Source organism: Pongo abelii, chromosome 19 (genome assembly GCF_028885655.2).
Source record: "Pongo abelii isolate AG06213 chromosome 19, NHGRI_mPonAbe1-v2.0_pri, whole genome shotgun sequence".
In the NCBI taxonomy this organism is placed as follows: domain Eukaryota; kingdom Metazoa; phylum Chordata; class Mammalia; order Primates; family Hominidae; genus Pongo; species Pongo abelii.
In genome coordinates, this window is record NC_072004.2 from 1,825,475 (window position 1) to 1,844,267 (window position 18,793).

Here is an 18,793-nt window from a genome sequence, read left to right on the forward strand (position 1 = left end):
TCCCCATCCTGCTGTGAGGTCAGAATCCTGTGCTTACGACACCTCGGTCTGTTGCCATGGAGACAGGGGCGGATTAAGGCTGGAGCGCGGAGCGCAGAGATCAGGCCCCTCCGCTACCTGAGCTCCCGCCTCAGCCGGCTCCCGCAGGGCCGGGGCAGCCAGCCGCAGGCGCCGCGGCTTCTCAGCCTCCCGGCCCGGCCAGGCGCGGGGGGGATCCCGGCGGGGTGCCACAGCCCGCTCGGGCCTGGGAGGGGAGAGAGGCAGACGCAGAGGCTGGAACAGCTGGTGGCGGGGCCCGTGGGCTCCCGGCGTGATCACCTGCCCTCCCAGGGCCCGGGGGACGGCGCCCCGCGTGGCAACCACGTGGGGGCGCGGCGGGACTTCCCCGGTGCCCGCACCAACTTTGCCGCGCTCGGTACCGGGCCGGGCTGCCGGGGCGTCTAGCTAAGGTGGTCGCCAAGCCAGCTGTCCTCAAGTTGAGCTGGGCACCGGTCGCGCACACTGCACTGGCGGCACGGCCTTCGCGTCCCTCGGCTCCCAGCATAAGGAAAGTTTGAGGAACTGGACATCAGGCGCTGGCCGCTCCCCACCCTCAGCCGCTGGGTGCCCAGAGCCCATCCCTGGCGATCAGAGCAGGACTGCAGAGAAGACGTCCGCGTCCGGGCCCCGTCTGGGGAGCTAGGGCGCGCGGGGAGCGCCCGGGCCGCGCGGTCACTGACCGCTGGCTGCACAGGAGCGCCGTGCGGACTCGGCCTCCACAAAGCGGCAGAAGCAAGGGCGTGTGCCCGCGCAGGGGATGGAGGCTGCAAGTGCAAAACTTTATCACAGCAAAGCAAAGGTCCCAGGAGGCCGGCTCCCCTTCCACCACCGGCCGCTCACTCTGGTCTCCGACTGACCCCTCCGGGCCGGATCTCTAGGCCTGGCCACTCGATCCATGGAGAAAACCCCGAGTCTCACAACTGGCCACCGACAGGAGCTGAGCCCCAGCAGCAGCCCCTCGGCGGGTGCGCCCGACAAAACCCACCAGCCCGCCGGGGGCTACTTCCCGGACCGGGAGCCCCGGCGCCGGGCGGCTCCCCGGCTCGCGGCTCTTTCAGGAGCTCATTCAACTTCAACTTGCCCCTGCGGTTCCAACTCACCTTTGCGAAGCATGTTGGCCACGGGGCCGCCGCTCCGAGGTCGGCCTAGGCGCACTCCCTCCCGGGGTCCAGATTCAAATCCCTGGGCGCCAGCTGCAGCTAATCCGAGCGCGTCGAGGCGGGGGCAAGCCGGGGATCCGCTCATGCCCGGTGGCCCGGCCCCGCAGGGGCATGGTGAGTTCCAGCCCCGCGCCGAGGGCACCGGCGCCCGCAAGCAACCGTGGTGCCGCCCGGCAGCCCCGCGCGCTTGCTCAGCCCCGGGGCGAGTGGCTTGCTCCGCGGAGCCGGCGGCCTGCTTCTGCCACCCGGAGCACTTTGCAGGCGGTTTTGAGGGGGGACGCCGCCCCCTGGCCGGCCGGCCGCAGCCCCCTCCTCTCCGCCCCCTCGGACCACCGCCGCCGCGGCTGCTGCAAAAGGGCGCTCGCACGCACCGCCGAGCTCCGGGGAAAGCGCCCGGCGCGCGTTTGCAGGACCGAGCGATCGGCGGAGCGGGGCGCCTCCCTTCCTCCCCCCGGCTTCCCCCTCCTCTCCTCCTCCCTCCCTCCCTTGCTCGCTAGCTCCCTCCCTCTCGCTCCGCTCCCCGCCCCCGCTCACGGAGCGCCTCCCATACAAAATTTATGAAAGTGCTCTCAGCTCGCAGTGCCGAGCGCCGTCCTATTCCCAAGGCAGCAGCGCTCAGCCGCGCGGCGCCGCCTCCCAAGGTGTTTTCACTGCGCCCGCCCGCGGGGAAGATCCTCGGCCCGCGTCCGTCCAGGCACCTGCCCCAGTCCCCAAGCCGGTCCTCGGACCACTCCACGCCCCTCCCCGGCCCCGCAGGCCTCCTGGAGCCCGAACCCGCAGCCCAGCCCAGCCCCCGCCCGCTCGCCCTTCGCGGCTGGAGGTCATCGGGAGAGGCGGCTGGGACGCGAGGACCGCCGCCCAGAGTCCGGATCGCGAGTCCGCTCCCTGCCCCGTCTCCTCCCTGGCCAGCTGGCCAGCGCCCCTTCTCCCAGTCTCGACGGCTCTTCCCCGCACTGAACAGCTCCAGCGAACCCGGCTGCCCCGCACCCCGAGTCCCAGGACACTGTTCTTTTGTGGGGAGAGGAGGGGAGCAAGCATTCGGAAAGGGCCAGCTGCAAATTCCAGGGAGAAGGAAGGACCCGTGCGAGTTCGGGTGGGCTGTCTCCGCCTGGGTGGGGTGGGGGGGGGTCTCTGATCTCCCTTGGTCCACACAGACCCCGCCAGGGGGTTCGCGGAAAATAGAGGAGGCGCCCCTTGGAAAGCGGGTCCCGCAGGGGCCTGTTGAGCTGAGGGAAGAGAAGGTTCGGGCTAGGCGAGATCCTGGTTGGAGGCGGCACCCCCTACTGGCCTGGGATCAGAGGGATTCGGAGAGAAGAAAAAGCGGATGGACCAAGGCTGTCATTCAACACACATTCACCGAAGGCTCAGCATGTGTGGGGCGCTACTGTTCCTGAAAATTCAGCAGACGAAAAAGACTTGTCTTTGCCCTGTCCTCAAGGAGTTTCCATTTTAATAGGGGCCAAATGAGGAAAGTCCAGAGAAGATGGGAAGATTGTGCTTAGAAGAAAAACAAGCAGAGTATTGTTCTGGAGCTGACAACGCGGGTAGGGGTGGCAGTCAAGGAAAGCTGCTCGGAGCAGGTGACATCCAAGCAGAAATCCAACTGAATCCCTCCTTGTAGGAAAAGGTGACATGATAGGAAGGTCAAAAAGAAGGTCAGGGCCGGGCGCAGTGGCTCACGCCTGTAATCCTAGCACTTTGGGAGGCGGAGGCAGGCGGATCACGAGGTCAGGAGTTCGAGACCAGCCTGGCCCGCATGGTGAAACCCGGTCTCTACTATAAATACAAAAATTAGCCGGGCATGATGGCAGGCACCTGTAATCCCAGCTAATCGGGAGGCTGAGGCAGGAGAATCGCTTGAACCCGGGAGGCAGAGGTTGCAGTGAGCCAAGATCGCGCCACTGCACTCCAGCCTGGGTGACAGAGCGAGACTCTGTATCAAAAAAAAAAAAAAAAAAAAAGAAAAGAAACAAAAAACAAGGCCAGGTTGGGCACGGTGGCTCACACCTGTAATCCCAGCACTTTGGGAGGCCGAGCTGAGCAGATCACTTGAGGTCAGGAGTTTGAGACCAGCCTGGCCAAGGTGAAACCCTGTCTCTATTAAAAATACAAAAATTAGCCGAGTGTGGTGGTGTGCACCTGTAATCCCAGCTACTTGGGAGGCTACGGGAGAATCTCTTAAACCCAGGAGATGGAGGTTGCAATGAGCCGAGATCACACCACTGCACTCCTGCCTGGGTGACAGAACGAGACTGTCTCAAAAAAACAAAAAAAAGAAGGCCAGTCTGACGTATTCAGTCACACCTGCATTTGGTGGCACTGAAGCTTCAGATTTGAGCTAAGGCTCTGGGCTTGGTCTTCCAGAAGCTTCAGGTGTCATGGGAAAAGAAAGACCCACAAACCATCTTAGAGTGTGACTGACAGAAGTCACAAAGACTGCGAAAGGGCTCTGCTAGCTCTGCCAGGGGCTACCGGATAATCAGGAAACAGTCACAGAAGAGGTGCCTTTGGAGTTAGGTCTTGAAGGCTGAGTTCACCACACTAAGAAGGGGGAAGGGCATTCCATGCAGATGCTTGAAGGTGAGAAGTAACCTGTTCTGAAGATAAATAAGATTGGTCCTTCCTGAGGACCATGGGCTCACACCTATAATCTCACCACTTTGGAAGGCTGGGGTGGGAGGATTGCTTGAGGCCAGGAGTTTGAGACCAGCCTGGGCAACATAGTGAGACTCCATCTCCATCTCTATTTCAAAAAAAATGTTTAAAGATAAAAAAAGATTGATGGCTGCTACTCTGGGCACACTGCCCATGGCCACAGGAGCAGTTAAACACGAACAAAAAAAGATTGGTCCCTCTTGGCGTAGGAACAGAAGGTGAGGTATTCCTTCTGTTAGCCACCAGCTGCAAGGCAGTGCTCACCCCACTGCCTGCCTTAGTCCTGACACTGGGAGCCTGAGAGGTCCTCTGTAAGTACATCGAGGCCCAGAGAGGATGAACAACTTGCTCAACGTCACGTCACAGATCAGCGATAAAGTGTGGGCCTGACTCAGGGCCTGAATGTGGGATAATCCTCCTTCCACCTCCCCAAGCCGCCTCCCCATGACCCCCTAGCCCACAAACTCTAGCATCTTAGGAAAAGTTGGCTGGGGCTGGGCGTGAGTGTGAGAAGCAGAGTTATTTCAGGCCTCAGGAGGGCTGGGTGCTGCCTTGGAGTCCAGCCAGGGGGTGGGGGCGAGTGAAGGCGGGTGTTGTGGTGTACTGTGGGGGTGCACTGTGCCCGCCTTCTTGTCAGGCAGTAATTACTCAGACTGCTGAGTAACTCAGGCAGGGAGACCCCCACAGACAGATGGAGGTGCCCTCAGCCCAAGCTGAATGGCAGCCCCCAATGTCCTGCACCACGGGGTCTTGGGGAAGCATTCTCACATCTGTTCTTCATGTCCAGTTCTCCTAGGCATCATCCGGCTTCCTAATGGGGGCCAGAGCAGCTCATTAGGCACAGTGGATACGGGGCAATGTTACAAGAGGGATGGGACCTTTGCCATCAAACAGGCCCCACCTCTGATGAGGGAAAGGTCCCAAGGGATATGGCGCCTGCTAGGGAGAAGCCATTGCTCAGTTGGAGCCAGTCCTTTCCCCTTGAAACTCCATGCTGCAGCCAGAGCTAAGGCTGTCCACAGGCTGGGCAGTGGTGTCCTGAGAGAGGAGGGGCTGAGCTCCCGGAATTCAGATCTTGCACCCTGGGGATCCAGAGAAGCTGGGGGGAGATGGGAAGGTCTAGTCTGGATGCTTATCGAGTTGAGGGGAGTGTTCCTGGGATCCACATTGGTCACTTTTCTATCTAGAGCTACCTGTCCTAAGAGTGCCGATGACCTGAGGGGCACAGCACTGACCCTTGGTGATCATCCCTCAGCTGCTCACTCCCTGCCTGTCCAGCCATTCCTCCTCTCTGGGCAGCCTCCCAGGCAGGGCCTGTCTCTGGCTGCTTGTTTTCACTTCTCCCCGCACCTTAATTAGAGGTTTCCAATCAGGGAGGGCCTCTGGGGGAGCCCGAGGTCACAGAGCTGACTTAAAGGGCCAGCTGTGCTCACAGCACCACCGCAGAGGGGGAAGAGGATGCCAGGCGGCTGGGTAGACCGTCAGCCCTGAAAGACCATTGTTCCACGGGACAGACTGCTGAGGGCCAGTCCTGCAGGTACTTTGCTCTTCCAAGGGTCAAAGCCATCTCACTGGCTGTCTTCTCTTTAGGGTCTCTGGGGCTCTGGCCAGTGATCAGGAGAAAGACTAGCCCTGAGGGGCAGGGCAAAGGTTGGCCAGGGTCCAGAAGGGTTAGACATCGCAGTCCTCAACTGCCCACCCTCCCAGGAAAGCACCCTCAGGCTGCGGGCCTTCCCCACAGGGGTAGTTTCTACAGGGTCTACACAGTGGATTCTAAAGGTGATAAAGGCTGGGTGCAGTGGCTCACGCCTGTAATCCCAGCACTTTGGGAGGCCAAAGTGGGAGGATTACTTGAGTCCAGAGGTTCAAGACCAGCCTAAGCAAAATAGTGAAACCTTATCTCTACTTAAAAAAAGAAAAAAAAAAAAACTAGCTGAACGTACGCCTGTGGTCCCGGGTACTCAGGGGGCTGAGGCAGGAAGATGGCTTGAGCCCAGAAGGTTGAGACTGCTGTGAACCATGATCGCACCACTGCACTCCAGCCTGGGCGACAGACCAGACCCTGTCTCAAAAAAAATAATTTAAAAAGCTGATAAGGGCGATCCAGAAACCTGCACCAAGACTCTCAACTTGGAGCTGGGCTGGTGGTTCCTGAGTTCTGTCCTGCCGGACAGTGGAGTCCCCCTAGGTAGGGAACGTGGCCCCACACGGCGGCCGCGTGACCGACCACTGCTTACCAGGAGGGGAGACTGGCAGGGGGGCTCAAGGAACATCTGGTGGGTGTCCCCTTCACAAGACTCGGCCTGCAGAGTTCGTGCAGGGAGTTCGCACATAGGAGAGCACTGGTCCGGGAGTGCCAGGCTCGTGTCCGGCCGGGGAGAGGAGTGGGAGACTAAGTCGCAGGGCGAGGGCAACTGCCATAGTCGGGGACCACTAGGGAATCCTGAGTCTCGGCATTCTGGGCTGGGGTGGAGCCCACTACAGCCCCGCCCCTATCTCCTCCTTTATGGCCCCGCCCAGTGGGTATCCCCCGCCCCCGCCCCCGCCCCCGCCCCCGCTGACCGATCGGCGATCGATCGCAATGTCTGCGCTCTCCGCGTTCTTCCAGCGCTGTCTTTTTAGTACCACGTGCGCAGGCAGGTGATGGCGGCGCTGGTTGTATCCGGGGCAGCGGAGCAGGGCGGCCGAAACGGCCCTGGCAGAGGTGGGTGCTGCAACGCTGCGCCCTCCAGACCTCGCATCTCGGGGCGGGGCCCCCAAGTTAGGGATAGGACGAACCCCCTTTAACGGCGGCGGCGCCTTTCTCCGCTAGATCCCGCTGTTAGTCGCCTTGGGCCGCTGTCACCAGCTCGGGGTCGCTGTCAACCGGAGCCCAGGGGTAACCAGTCTTTTGCAGCTTTAGGGCGCGACCGAGAGCAGCCCTTAATCCTCAAATCGGAAACTACAGCCTTGCCTTGGCGGGCAGACGGACGGAGGAAGATTGACGGATAAAATGGACTCGACGGGGAGGGAAAGGGCCAGGCCAGATGCAGCGGGCGTTTTACGAGTGCGCCCTCAGGGAATGCTTTCAGGGAAGAGGCACAAGGTTTCATTCGCCAGGCATTAACTGAGCGCCCACCGAATGCCAGGCCTGCGCTGGGTGCAGGTACTAGAATCAGAGATCTCAGTCTACTGGGGGAATGTTAATGTAAACATATCATAGCCACGTGATAAACGAGGAGGTGCCTACTGGTCCCTGGAACACATTGAAGGGCTAATGTTAGCAGTTCCTTACATCCCAGCGACCACTAGGGACCTGTCAGAGGAGGATCTGTAATGGCCTAGGAAGCCTAGGCTGATTGTCCAAGGCTTTTGAAACAACTGACCAAAAACTATAGCAGTGGTAACGTTCAAATCTGGTCTCAGGGCCCCAGCCTCCACTGGACCATCCCCACCGCCGCCCACACAGTGGGTGAAGCCTCATGTCTGGGCGGGTCCCTCCTATCATAGTGTGGGGCCCTAGCAGAAGTTGTGGCACATAGTAAGTCTCAATACATATTCGTTGAATAAGTTAATTTCTTGCCTTTTCATATCTCCAGACTGTGTGGCTCCTAAAGAGATAACGGGGTTGAACTAAGCTTAATTGTGGGGGCAGGGCATAGTGGCTTACACCTTTAGTCTGAGCACTTTGGGAGGCTAAGGAGGATTGTGTGAGCCCAGGAATTCCACACCAGTCTGGGCAAGATAGGGGGACCCTGTATGCACAAAAAAATAAAAAATAAAAAATAGCCGTGCTTGGCCGGGCACGGTGGCTTATACCTGTAATCCCAGCACTCTGGGAGGCTGAGGCGGGTGGATTACCTGAGGTGAGGAGTTCGAGACCAGCCTGGCCAACATGATGAAACCCTGTCTTTACTAAAAATACAAAAATTAGCCGAATGTGGTAGCACACGCCTGTAATCCCAGCTACTTGGGAGGCTGAGGCAGGAAATTGCTTGAGTCCGAGAGGCTGAGGTTGCAGTGAGCTGAGATTGCACCACTGCACTCCAGCCTGGCTGAAAGACAGAGTGAGACTCTGTCTCAAAAAAAAAAAAATTAGCCCTGGGTCTTGGCACATGCCTGTGGTCCTAGCTACTGGGGAGGCTGAGGTGGGAGGATTATCGTTTGAGCCCAGGAGGTCGAGGCCGCAGTGGACCATAATTGCACCCCTGCACTCCAGCCTGGGTGATGGAGTGAGACCCTGCCTTAAAAAATAATAAGCTGAATTGTTTATTCAGCTTATTATTTTTTATCCTACTTAGGAGTAGGATGAGACCAGAGTAAGAGTTGCAGTCTTGCTAAGGGCTACGGTTTCCCCTTTACTCCAGGAGTTGTAATTATGTGTATACCTGTCTTTGCCCCCCCTAGACTGCTGGTCTCTAAGGGAGAAGGTCACTTTTCTGTCCTTACTGGTACATCCACCACCCTGACTCTAGTGTTCTTTACATCCTTCCTGGTTTAAGAGTAAGGAGGAGCAATGGGACAGCTAAGTTAGTTGAATGTATGATGTTTATTTCCCTTTTAAATGAGGAGAGGTAAGCGTGAAAGAATGAACAGTGTGGCCATAGTCAGTGGGATTCTGAGTAAGGAGGGCCGTCTTTTAAGTTAGTATTCATGTTTAACAGTTTGCTTATAGACCTCATATCTAGAAGCTCAAAACTTCAAGGTGTCCTCAGGAAGTGGGAGAGGGGGGACGTTCTCCCAGGCTGTCTGGGCTGGCTAGACTGACTCTTAGGTTTTCCACAGGGCTGTTCTCTATCAAGGAGCAGTGTATGGTCTCAGACTCATTCTTTGCTCCTTAGCCCCTGGTGTCACCTCTGCTCTCCTGAGGAAGAAGGTGAGCCATGTTCTATTCATGGGCTCAAGTCTTTGATTCCCAGTGATTTCACAACATGGAAATTATACCGGTTACCTTCTGGCTTAATGAATTGTCTCTACCTTCAGGATGAATTCAGTGAGAATGAAAGCTGGGCCAACCCCTTTGGTGTCTGGATCTGGCCCTTAAACTTGGTGGAGTTAACAGCTTAGCTGGGTCTTGTTACCGAACTCAACTTGGGTCTTCCCATCCTCACAAAGCAAAGCCAAACACTGACATTGAGATTTGCGGGGAGAGAACAAGCATTTATTGTAAGGCACCAAGCAGGGAGACTGGGCAGCTAAAGCTTAAGACCTAAACTCCCTGATGGCTTACAAGCAAAGGGTTTTTATTTTATTTGTTTTATTTATTTATTTATTTTTGAGATGGAGTCTCGTTCTGTCGCTCAGGCTGGAGTGCAGTGGCGCAATCTCGGCTCACTGCAAGCTCCGCCTCCTGGGTTCACGCCATTCTCCTGCCTCAGCTGGGAGTACAGGTGCCCGCCCCCACGCCCGGCTAATTTTTTGTATTTTTAGTAGAGATGGGGTTTCCCTGTGTTAGCCAGGATGGTCTCGATCTCCTGACCTCGTGATCCGCCCGCCTCAGCCTCCCAAAGTGCTGGGATTACAGGCGTGAGCCACCGCGCCCGGCTGCAGAGGGTTTTTAAAGGCTGGGCTGCGGGGGATCTTTAAAGTGAATTAAGGGCTGGGGAATTTCTGGAACTTTCTTACATATTTTCTGGCTTCAGTCTCTCTGAGGTCTTACATGACAGCAATTAGTTGGTATTTTTCACCTGGTAGGGGGTGGGGGTCCTGGTTTCTGAAAAACAACTTAGGGATATATGTCAAGGTGTTATGTGTAGTTTCTATAGGGAACCAGACATCTCGTGACTCTGACTTGGGTGACTGTTGTTTATTATCTTCTTGTTTAGCAAGTTATTTACTTCTCTAATTGCTGGTTGTAGGGCTAGCTAAGATGTCTGGGATTTTTCTTGAGATGACTCAAAATTTTTATTTCTATGCTGGAGGGGGTCACTGGCAGGCCCTGAGAAGGGATCAGTATTCCATCTCAATCTGGCTTCGGCCAAAGACAGACACCAACTCAGGCCTTATATCTATTCTAGGTCGGGCCCCTCGGGGCCGCGTGGCCAATCAGATCCCCCCTGAGATCCTGAAGAACCCCCAGCTGCAGGCAGCAATCCAGGTCCTGCCTTCCAACTACAACTTTGAGATCCCCAAGACCATCTGGAGGATCCAACAAGCCCAGGCCAAGAAGGGTGAGCCCGTGATCATTGAGCTGGGTTGGGGGTGGAGAGGTTGCCTGGCCCAGATGAGACAGTGTCCCCCTTGCAGCCCCTTCCTAGCCCTCCACCTCTCATGTCTCTGCTCGTCTTGCAGTGGCCTTGCAAATGCCAGAAGGCCTCCTCCTCTTTGCCTGCACCATTGTGGATATCTTGGAAAGGTGAGGCTTGGGGCACTGGAGAGGAGGGTGAGCCAGGCTTCCCCCACCCCCTATGCTCATTACCTGGGTGGGTAATGCCCTGGTGGCGGGCATTTTTTCCTTCTGAACCTCCAACTTCCCCCTTCCCTCCCACAACCATACACACACTCAGGGAAAACCCAAAACAAACCTCCCAGCTTGCTGAGAGCCCTGCTTGTCCCTGCAAATCCCCCCTTCCCTAAACATTTGGGACAGAGAAAGAAATCAATCCCAGTGTCTTCAAAGCTAGGCCCAGAGCAGGTGGTAGGACCTGGGGAGGAACCTAAGAATTCTCCAAGCTGCCCCTGAAATGCGCTGAGTGATCAGTGGGAGGTCTGCCAGTGGGGGGCGGCGGGGGGCACCTTTTCCTCAGGCACATTTGGGGAAGTAGGGCAAGGATGGGTTTGGAGCGGGGGAGGTGCCCGGGAGAAGGTATTCAGTTCCTCTACATCCTGCCCCTGTCATTCTAAGTTTCTGCAATACAATGAGCCATCCTTGGTGGGGAGGGTGAGAGCTCAGCCATCTGGAACCAGCACAGGAACAGGGGAGGGGAACGAAGAAAGGGGAGGTCATCTCATGCTGGGAACCTCCCCCTCCCCTGCTGCCCCATCGCCCTCCCTCCCCTGCTGCCCTATCCCCCTCCCCTGCTCCTCCCTCACCCTCCCCTGCTCCCCCCTCCCCCTCCCCTGCTCCTCCCTCACCCTCCCCTGCTCCTCCCTCACCCTCCCCTGCTGCCCTATCCCCCTCCCCTGCTCCTCCCTCACCCTCCCCTGCTGCCCTATCCCCCTCCCCTGCTCCTCCCTCACCCTCCCCTGCTCCCCCATCCCCCTCCCCTGCTCCTCCCTCACCCTCCCCTGCTCCCCCATCCTCCTGCCCTGCTCCTCCATCCCCCTCCCCTGCTCCTCCCTCACCCTCCCCTGCTCCCCCATCCTCCTGCCCTGCTCCTCCATCCCCCTCCCCTGCTCCTCCCTCACCCTCCCCTGCTCCCCCATCCCCCTCCCCTGCTCCTCCCTCACCCTCCCCTGCTCCCCTATCCCCCTCCCCTGCTCCTCCCTCACCCTCCCCTGCTCCCCTATCCCCCTCCCCTGCTCCTCCCTCACCCTCCCCTGCTCCCCATCCCCCTCCCCTGCTCCTCCCTCACCCTCCCCTGCTCCCCTATCCCCCTCCCCTGCTCCTCCCTCACCCTCCCCTGCTCCCCCATCCCCCTCCCCTGCTCCCCCATCCTCCTGCCCTGCTCCTCCATCCCCCTCCCCTGCTCCTCCCTCACCCTCCCCTGCTCCCCCATGCCCCTCCCCTGCTCCCCCATCCTCCTGCCCTGCTCCTCCATCCCCCTCCCCTGCTCCCCCTTCCCCTGCTCCCCCCTCCCCCTCCCCTGCTTCCCCTCCCCCTCCTCTGCTCCCCCATCCCCCTTCCCTGCTCCTCCCTCCACTGCTGCCCCCTCCCGCTCCAGTGTTTCCCCTCTCCCTCCCCTGCTCCCCATCCCCCTCCCCGGTTTCCCCATCCCCCTCCCCTGCTGCCCCATTCCGTTCCCCTGCTCCCCCTTCCCCCTCCCCTGCTGCCCCATCTCCCTCCCCTGCTCCCCTTCCCCCTCCCCTGCTCCCCCATCTCCCTCCCCTGCTCCCCTTCCCCCTCCCCTGCTGCCCCATCTCCCTCCCCTGCTCCCCTTCCCCCTCCCCTGCTGCCCCACCCCCCTCCCCTGCTCTCCTCCCCCTCCCCTACTCTCCTCCCCCTCCCCTGCTCCCCCATCCCCCTCCCCTGCTGCCCCACCCCCTCCCCTGCTGCCCCCTCCCCCTCCCCTGCTCCCCCCTCCCCCTCCCCTGCTGCCCCTCCCCCTCCCCTGCTGCCCCATCTTGTTGCCACAAACTCACTTCCCTGCTCCCACCTTCTTGCCCCTTGGGGATGCTCTCTGGGGCTCAGGCCAATTTGCATACATTTTAATCTATAAAAAATTAAGTGCTCTGGCTGACTCAGATGCCTGGGCTGCATTCTAAGGAGCTGAATAATCTGCTTCTGGGCACAGCCTGATTTGGGGAAGGGGGTGGAGGAGGGGGTGACTAGCAGGAGCTCAACTCTTCCACTGCCACACCCCCAGGGGAAGCATGGGGGGGCCCCAGTCACTGAGCCAGGCTCTACGCCCCAAGTGTGAGTCTTTTCCAAGGAAGAGGGGGTTCTCCTCCATTCCTAGGGTGAGTTCAGGGGTGCAGGGTCTTCCCCACCCACCCCCTCCCCCAGTGATTCAGGCCTGGCAGCAGTTCCCATGACAGTGTTCTGGCCAGAGCCTCCTCTTCCTGATGCAGGAGGCGTGTAGGTGATGCCATGTGCTATGGGGGAGCTGTGCCTGGGTTCCCCCGTCCTGGGCACCAAGGGCTGCCTGTGGTGGGGAGGGAGTGGAGGTCCGGGCGAGAGGGCCCTGCCTGTGGTGGGGAGGGGGTGGGGGCCCTGCCTGTGGTAGGGGCCCTGCCTGTGGTGGGGAGGGAGTGGGGGTCCCAGCAAGAGGGAGGCTGTGTGTATTCATACAGCCACGCCTATGCCCACCACAGCACTCAGTGCGGGAGTGAGGACCTTTGGGTGCGTGTGCGTGCTCACGGCTCTGGGTGGGTGAGTCAGGGCATGGGGCGTCTGTGTTTTGACCCCATGTGTGCCAGACTGAGGGTTGGGGTCCCTCCTGCAGCCTGAGCCTGGGTAGAGGAATGAGGGTCCTCACGCAGCAACAGTTCCAGGAGCGGCTGCCAGGCTGGGGGAGGCGGCAGCTCTGCCCCTCCTACTGTTTGTTGGCAGAAGTGGCAGCTGCCAACCCAAAGAACTGGGAGAGGTAGGGAGAGAGGAGCTGGGCCCTGAGACACCCTCCCGGGGTTGGGTCTCTCCACCTCACTCCCTGTGTCCCTGTCCCACCGTTCCCCACCCCTGCCCCCACAGGTTCACAGAGGCCGAAGTGATGGTGATGGGTGACGTGACCTATGGGGCTTGCTGTGTGGATGACTTCACAGCGAGGGCCCTGGGAGCTGACTTCTTGGTGCACTACGGCCACAGCTGCCTGAGTATGGCGGGGCCAGGACACCTGGACGGTGGCAGGGCTGGCAGGGAGGCGGGCTGCACACTCATCTTCCCCATGGCAGTGCCTTCTTGTCCTGCTTGAGACACGAGGTCCCTCCTGGTTTCTGGGGTGGCCTCTGCCTTCCTGCTCTGCAGGTAGATCTTTCCTTTGGATTTGGTTGCCTTGGCAACTGTGCTGTGTCCCAGATGCAGGTGTTTGAAAGGCTGTTGGTTGTAGAGCAGGCTGGGCCCCGGCCGGGTGACAGAGAAGTCCGATTGAGAAGGAGCTTCTAGGGGACCTGTAACCCCCCTCTTCTCCTACCCTGTCCTTTTACCCCCAGGCTGAACCCACTGGGCCTGGCTGCTCAGAGACCTGAGCCTGGCCAGGCCCTCTGCTGCTCCTGCCTTCCCAAACAGCCCCTGAACTCCTCCCTCCCACAGTTCCCATGGACACCTCGGCCCAAGACTTCCGGGTGCTGTATGTCTTTGTGGACATCCGGATAGACACTACCCACCTCCTAGACTCTCTCCGCCTCACCTTTCCCCCAGCCACTGCCCTCGCCCTGGTCAGCACCATTCAGTTTGTGTCGACCTTGCAGGTGGGTGGAACAAGGATCCTCGGCCTCCCGCAGGGTGGACAGCGGCCACTCTCCAGCTGTTGCGGGATCCCCAGGTGCTCCAGGCTGTTTCTCAGCCCTGGCTCTCCTGCCCCAGCCACTTGCTTCACTTCCCTCATCATTCCTACAGGCAGCCGCTCAGGAGCTGAAAGCCGAGTATCGTGTGAGTGTCCCACAGTGCAAGCCCCTGTCCCCTGGAGAGATCCTGGGCTGCACATCCCCCCGACTGTCCACAGAGGTGGAGGCCGTTGTGTAAGTTAAAAATGGGGGCCAAGTAAGTCCTAGGGACACGCGTGTACCCTGGGAGGGAGCCTGAGGTTCATCATCCAGGAAAGAAACCAAACCTAATGCTCCTTACCTGTGAGCCCAAGGTCACACTGCAAGGTAGGGACCAAACAGGGAGCAGACCTCAGATTTACTGTCGCTTTCTCCACTGCCCAGTCCATCATCCAGAAGGCTGTGCAGGGTCGGGGCAGGAATCAGAGGGCCTGATGGGGGGATGAGGGTGGGCTGGAAATGGTGGGAATATAATTGGAGAAGATGGATGGGCACGCCCAGGCTGCAGCCCCATTAATTTACCATCCGGACAGCTAACAAGCAGAAGCAGCGTGTCTCCTGCCGCCTAATTATTTTAGGTAATGGAAATGCTTAATGTTGTGTGAATGCAGCCAGCCTGAGAGCCGACAGCTCCCCCGACTGGGACTAGGGAAGGGAGCCCCGTTCCGTACTAACGGCAGGGAGGGAGGGGCACTCCCTGACTCAGTCCCACCTCTGGGGCTTCGGAGGCTGTTTCCACAGGCCTGACACCCCTGTCCCTAGACAGGCCCACATCAGGGCCTTCCCCAGCCCAGACCTGGCAGCCCTGCTCCCCGAGCAGCTCTGAGCGGCATTCCCCCTGTGCTCACACCACTCAGTCTCTACCCTTGGGGGCCTCAAAGTGTATGTTGGAGGGAGGGACACCGTGAGTGTTAGCCATTCATCAGAATGAAATGTAGTCTCCAAGAGGGAGAGAAGGAGCTGCCACAGGCAGGTTATCTTCCACGCTCTGGAGTCTTCATGGGCTGGGAAGCTACTGTCAGGGACAGCATGTCTGGGGGCACACTTGGTACAGCCTGGTGTACCTGAGCCTCAGACACACTGCTTCCTAGCTGTTTAATATTAGGCAAGTTTCTTAACATCCCTGAGCCTCAGTTGTTATCTTCTGTAAAATAGGTATACTATACATATCTTGGAGGATTAGTAGATAGGACTGCGTGAACTAATTCACATCAGGTACTTAGTCTATGCCTGGTACATAGAAGGCACAAGTACAATAAACAGTAGCTGTTGGCCGGGCACAGTGGCTCACGCCTGTAATCTCAACACTCTGGGAGGCCAAGGCAGGAGAATTGCATTTGTCCAGGAGTTTGAGACCAGCTTGGGGAACATAATGAAACCCTGTTCTCTCCAAAAAAAAAAAAAAAGAAAAATTAGCTGGGTACAGTGTCCATGCCTGTAGTCCCAGCTCTTCAGGAGGCTTAGGTGAGAGGATCGCTTGAGCCTGGGAGGTCGAGGCTGCAGCGAGCCATGAGCAAGTCACTCAACCTGGGTGACAGAGTAAGACCCTGCCTCAGAACAACAAAATGAAAATCCGGTAGCTGTTGTTATAACTCAGTAACTGGCCCCAAGAGCTAGTTTGGGCAGAAAGTAGCCATTGTATGTCCTGCAACCTCATGTACAGCATAGATCAGAGGTCCCCAACCCCTGGTCCCATGGCCTGTTAGGAACCCTGCCGCATAGTAGAAGGTGAGGGGTGGGCCAGCCAGCATGACTGCCTGAGCTCCGCCTCCTGTCAGATCCGCCGCAGTGATTCTCCTAGGAGCTGAAACCCTATTGTGACCTGTACATGCGAGGGATCTAGGTTGCATGATCTTTATGAGATTCTAATGCCTGATGATCTGAGGTGAGACAGTTTCATCCTGAAACCATCCCCCAATCCCACCCATGTCTTCCACGAAACCCGTTCCCGGTGCCAAAAATGTTGGTTACTGCTGGCGTAGATGCCTCCTTGAACACTACTGTCCACATCTGTATTGAGCTTGTAAAGGAGAATCTGTTCCTCAACTTCCAAATGAGGATCTCTAGAACCCCAGGTGGCCTCACCACGGCCGGGCTGCTCCTTCACTCTTCCCCAGAAGCTTGGGGTGGGATGGTTCTCAGATTCTGCATTATGTAAATTGAGGGACCGTAGAGTCATCCAATTCAAACTCCTTATTTCACACATGAGAAAACCAAGGCTCCAAGAGGTGAAATGAAGGCCTGTCCCAGTTTACACGGTCACAGCACAGCCAGCTGTGAACTCAGTCCTCTGGACTTTTTTTTTTTTTTGAGACAGAATCTTGCTCTGTCGCCCAGGCTGGAGTGCAGAGGTGCGATTTTGGCTAACTGCAGCCTCTGCCTCCCGGGTTCAAGTGATTCTCCTGCCTCAGCCTCCCCAGTAGCTAGAACTACAGGCACCCACCACCAGGCCCGGCTAAGTTTTTGTATTTTTAGTAGAGACGGGGTTCCACCGTGTTAGCCAGGATGGTCTTGATCTCCTGACCTCGTGATCTGCCCGCCTCGGCCTCCCAAAGTGCTGGGATTACAGGCGTGAGCCACCGCAGCTGGCAGCCCTGTGGACTTCTAAGCCAGTGAGTGCCTCTTCTGCTGCCCTAAACCACACTTACAGCCTCCTTTCCATCCCTGCAGGTATCTTGGAGATGGCCGCTTCCATCTGGAGTCTGTCATGATTGCCAACCCCAATGTCCCCGCTTACCGGTATGGGCTGGGCCAGGCTGGGCTGACCAGCTGGTGAGGGGTGAGATTCCCTGCCACTGAGGTCCTCAATTGGTTGCATCCCCATTTCCTGGCCACTAAGCCACCAGCCCTAAAGGTCTGAGGCACTTGGGCCCTGGAACTAGGCATTAGCCCGAGGGCTGCTGTTGCCTACCTGTCTCCTGGGGTTTACACGGAGATCCTAAAGCCGCCCACTCTTGTCTGCTCCAGCTGTGGGACAGGTCTTCCTAATGACACTCCCTGCTCTTGCCTCTGTTCCTAATTACCTGCATGGAGCCTAAAGGTTCAGGAGCCCACGGGGCTGAGTCAGGAGCTGTGTGCATGATAGTGGTCCCGACAGTGGCTACCACAGTGATCCTGACTGCTTCTTTTCCAGGTATGACCCATATAGCAAAGTCCTATCCAGAGAGCACTATGATCACCAGCGCATGCAGGCTGCTCGCCAAGAAGCCATAGCCACTGCCCGCTCAGCTAAGTCCTGGGGCCTTATTCTGGGCACTTTGGGCCGCCAGGGCAGTCCTAAGATCCTGGAGGTCAGTGGGCTCAGGACAGCCTCTGGAGGAGGGGAGTGACTGGGAACACAGCTGGGAAAACCAGCAGAGGCCACAGGTTCAGCTTGTGGCTGCTTGACCAGGTGACCCCCTCCCTGCCTCCCTCTCCCAACAGCACCTGGAATCTCGACTCCGAGCCTTGGGCCTTTCCTTTGTGAGGCTGCTGCTCTCTGAGATCTTCCCCAGCAAGCTTAGCCTACTTCCCGAGGTGGATGTGTGAGTATCTGCCTGGCTATGACTGGCTAAATAAGCTTAGAAGCTGGGTCTTGCCCAGCTCGTCTTGAAGGCTGGAGCCAACAGGAATTGCTTCCATGGTCGTGGAATTTTACTGTTTACAGAGACTTCCCTGGGAGGGCTAACTGGGTCATACCTGCTTTGGGACTTTGGGGCTCAGAGGCAATGGCAACATCACATTTGTCCTTGTGAGATGAGTTTGAGCGGTGGCTGACACCTGCCCTGTACCAGGTACTAAATTTGGTTCTGGGGATACTATCACCAGTGAGCTGCGTTGGAAAGCTCATTGTCGGCAGAGGAAACAGGAGAAAACACGCAACAATACAGTATTCCAAACAGCAGTGGGTCACTGTCTTTACTTTAGGATTCATAAAGCCTGTTAATGGGTGTGCTGGGGGCACTGTCATGTTCTTCAGCATGCTGCCTGGGAGAGGAGGAGGCCCTTCCTAGGGTCTGACCTGGCTTCCCTTCCCAGGTGGGTGCAGGTGGCATGTCCACGTCTCTCCATTGACTGGGGCACAGCCTTCCCCAAGCCGCTGCTGACACCCTATGAGGTAACACCAAGCTCTGGGAGAGAGTGGGCTTTGGACGTGGTTCTCAAAGGTGAGGTCTGGGGTGGAGTGGAGTGGGGTGGGTGGGCAGCATTTCGTTATGTTCATAGATTGCGGAGTCTGTCTCGATTTCTCCAACGGAGTCACTTCCTAGCTGTGTAGCCTTAGGCAAGGCCCTGAACCTCTCTGAACCACACATTTCCCTTCTGTGGCAGGGGACAGTGTGCCCTTCACAGGCCGTCGTGAGGACTGAATTCAGTAATCCGGGAGCAGAAAAACACTGGCAAATGTTATTGTCCGCTCCCTCCCCTCCCCTAGGCGGCCGTGGCTCTGAGGGACATTTCCTGGCAGCAGCCCTACCCGATGGACTTCTACGCTGGCAGCTCCTTGGGGCCCTGGACGGTGAACCACGGCCAGGACCGCCGTCCCCACGCCCCCGGCCGGCCCGCGCGGGGGAAGGTAGGCGGGGGCTTCCAGGAGGGAGGAGAGACCGCGCCTGGGCACTGGCCGCCTCCCTGGCGACACGAGCCGAGGCTGCCGCCCTGCGACCGCGACGGGAAATGCACAGGAGCGGAGCGGAGGGAAATGCAGGGTCGCAGAAGCGAGACCCTGACCAAAGTCTGCGACCTCAGGTGCAGGAGGAGTCCACGCATCCCCCTTCAGCCGTGACTTGCGAGGACTGCAGCTGCAGGGACGAGAAGGTGGCGCCGCTTGCTCCTTGACACGCTGCCGGGCCTCAGGTATCCGCCCCTGCTCTGGCTGCGCCCCGCCTATTGCCGTTGTCATG

The 18,793-nt window shown here is 58.3% G+C and overlaps 1 protein-coding gene across 2 annotated transcripts; it reads left to right on the forward strand.

The window, feature by feature from the left end:
* The first annotated feature begins 114 nt into the window (after positions 1 to 114).
* DPH1 (diphthamide biosynthesis 1) lies at positions 115 to 18,744 on the forward strand. Of its 2 annotated transcripts, none has more exons than XM_054535995.2 (12): positions 115 to 1,313; positions 9,851 to 10,003; positions 10,125 to 10,188; positions 13,123 to 13,244; positions 13,681 to 13,838; positions 13,987 to 14,108; positions 16,584 to 16,652; positions 17,047 to 17,203; positions 17,337 to 17,437; positions 17,931 to 18,009; positions 18,325 to 18,465; positions 18,639 to 18,744. In XM_054535995.2, the coding sequence occupies exons 1-12, from the start codon at positions 935 to 937 to the stop codon at positions 18,726 to 18,728; spliced, it is 1,635 nt and encodes a 544-aa protein (XP_054391970.2). In that variant the 5' UTR covers positions 115 to 934; the 3' UTR covers positions 18,729 to 18,744. The 2 variants fall into 2 exon arrangements, with proteins under 2 accessions (XP_054391970.2, XP_002826867.2); XM_002826821.6 differs by lacking the exon at positions 115 to 1,313 and adding an exon at positions 6,464 to 6,558.
* The last annotated feature ends 49 nt before the right edge of the window (positions 18,745 to 18,793 follow it).